Here is a 2,222-nt window from a genome sequence, read left to right on the forward strand (position 1 = left end):
GTGCCCCCCCCCTCCCTCCCCTGCCTGCTCCCCCAGCCTCCCCCCGAGATCCCTGGATGGCAGCAGGTCCGGGCTCCGCCTGGGCATGCGGAAGCGAAGGCAGAGGAAGTCGGCCTTGATCCCGCGGGGGCTGGGAAGCCGCCCTCCCCGGGGCCTCCCTCCCACATCCGCCAGATGCCTTTGCCGGCTGGGCGTCACCGCGCCCAGCCCTCACCGGCAAGCCCGGACCAGTTTCCCTCCCTGGTTTTATAACCAGACACAGACGGATCCATCTCTGCCACTCACGCTCCTTTTATGAGTTAGATTTAGCAAACAAGGTGGTTTTTACTCCCCAAATTGCCCCCCATCTCTCTTTTCCCAGGTCGCACCCCTGCGGGACCCCTCAGGCATGCAGCACAGCTCCATCCACTGGTTTCGGAAAGGTCTCCGGCTGCACGACAACCCGGCACTGCTGGCGGCAGCCACCAATTGCCGCCGTCTTCATCCCCCCTTCATCCTCCACCCTTCCAGCAATCGGGCAGGCATCAATGCCCAGCGGTTCCTCCTCGATGCTCTGCGGGACCTGGATGGGAGCCTGCAGGAAATGGGCTCCAGGTGAGTTCCAGTGCCATCCCCAAAGGATTTGGGGCAGGGTCTTGAGGGGCTTCATGCCCACCTGGCTCCCCGGCAGGCTGTTCGTGGCACAGGGCTGCCCAGAGGAGGTGTTCCCCCATCTCTTCCATGCCTGGGGGACGACGCGGTTGACCTTTGAGGTGGACACCGAACCTTCTGCCTGCCGGCGCGATCACGGCGTGGAGGTGATCCGGGAGGTGTCCCACACCCTCTACGACACTGAGAGGTTAGTGCCTGGCACCACCCCTTGGAGCACAAAGGATCCAGCCCCAGTGCCAAGCATACCCTTTGTTTCCCCCATCCCAGAGTCCTCGCCCTGAACGATGGCAAAGCCCCCCTGACCTACAAGCGCCTGCAGAGCCTCCTGGCATTGCTGGGACCTCCAGAGAAGCCAGCCCCAGCACTCACACAGGAGCACCTCCAGGGTGAGAATCAGACAAACTTGTTAGGGGTAGCGCAAGGAGCTGGGTCAGGATCTCCCATGTTCATCCTGGAGCGGAGTGACAGCCATCACCATACATGGCTCCCCAGGCTGCCTCACCCCATGCCAGGCCAGCCATGATGGTGACTACAGGGTCCCCACCTTGGAGGAGCTGGGCCAGGACCCCGCCAAGGTGGGTCCTCACCTCTACCCTGGTGGAGAGACAGCAGCACTCGCTCGGCTCGACACCCTTATGGAGAGGACGGTCAGTGCTCAGCACCCATCACCCTAATTTCAGGGCTACTTCGCCTCCCCTCCATCACAAAACATGACCCCAGTGTGTCCCCCCCCACCAGGCCTGGGTGTGCAACTTCAAGAAGCCTGAGACAGAGCCCACCTCACTGAGCCCCAGCACCACTGTCCTCAGCCCCTACCTCAAATTTGGCTGCCTGTCGGTCCGCACCTTCTGGTGGCGGCTGGATGAGATTTACCAGGGGGTAAGGCAGCATTTTTCAGGTGGCGGGGGAAGAGGGTGAACCAGAGGGACCCAGCAGAAGGGGTGGGGGGGACTGGAGAAGGCAGGAGCCAGCCCAGCCAGAGGGGCTGATCCTGCCTTTGCCCACAGCGGGAGCACTCCCAGCCCCCTGTCTCCTTGCATGGGCAGCTCCTCTGGAGGGAGTTTTTTTACACTGCTGGTGCCAGCATCCCCAATTTTGATCGGATGGCTGGCAACCCCGTCTGCCTGCAGGTCGAGTGGGACGACAACCCCCAGCACCTCCACGCCTGGAGGGAGGTATTTTCCTCAGGGATAAACCCAGAGTCTTTTGATCCCCTGAAAAAACACCCCCCTAACCCCAGCACCCCATGCCAGGGCCGGACAGGATACCCCTTCATCGATGCCATCATGACCCAGCTGCGCACCGAGGGCTGGATCCACCACCTCGCTCGGCACGCTGTTGCCTGCTTCCTCACCCGCGGGGACCTCTGGGTCTCCTGGGAGGAAGGGCTGAAGGTCAGGAGATGCCTCCCAACACGCGCTGGCACCCACCAGGCTCTTGGGACCCCATCCCCACGCCACTGCAGTGTTCCGCAGGTCTTTGAGGAGCTCCTGCTGGATGCCGACTGGTCCCTCAACACCGGCAACTGCCTGTGGCTATCGGGGAGCGCCTTTTTTCTACGCCATTTCGCT

The 2,222-nt window shown here is 62.5% G+C and overlaps 1 protein-coding gene across 1 annotated transcript in view; it reads left to right on the forward strand.

Annotated features, from left to right (window-relative positions):
- Window positions 1-388: 388 nt before the first annotated feature.
- LOC104617557 (cryptochrome-2-like) overlaps window positions 389-2,222 on the forward strand; it is a 2,386-nt gene continuing 552 nt past the window's right edge. The window contains exons 1-8 of the mRNA XM_010282908.1: window positions 389-594; window positions 671-838; window positions 919-1,037; window positions 1,144-1,298; window positions 1,390-1,530; window positions 1,659-1,826; window positions 1,905-2,045; window positions 2,127-2,169. Coding sequence (XP_010281210.1) covers window positions 389-594; window positions 671-838; window positions 919-1,037; window positions 1,144-1,298; window positions 1,390-1,530; window positions 1,659-1,826; window positions 1,905-2,045; window positions 2,127-2,169 — 1,141 coding nt within the window. The remainder of the gene's footprint in view (window positions 595-670; window positions 839-918; window positions 1,038-1,143; window positions 1,299-1,389; window positions 1,531-1,658; window positions 1,827-1,904; window positions 2,046-2,126; window positions 2,170-2,222) is intronic.

This window comes from Phaethon lepturus, unplaced genomic scaffold, assembly GCF_000687285.1.
Source record: "Phaethon lepturus isolate BGI_N335 unplaced genomic scaffold, ASM68728v1 scaffold24642, whole genome shotgun sequence".
In the NCBI taxonomy this organism is placed as follows: Eukaryota; Metazoa; Chordata; class Aves; order Phaethontiformes; family Phaethontidae; genus Phaethon; species Phaethon lepturus.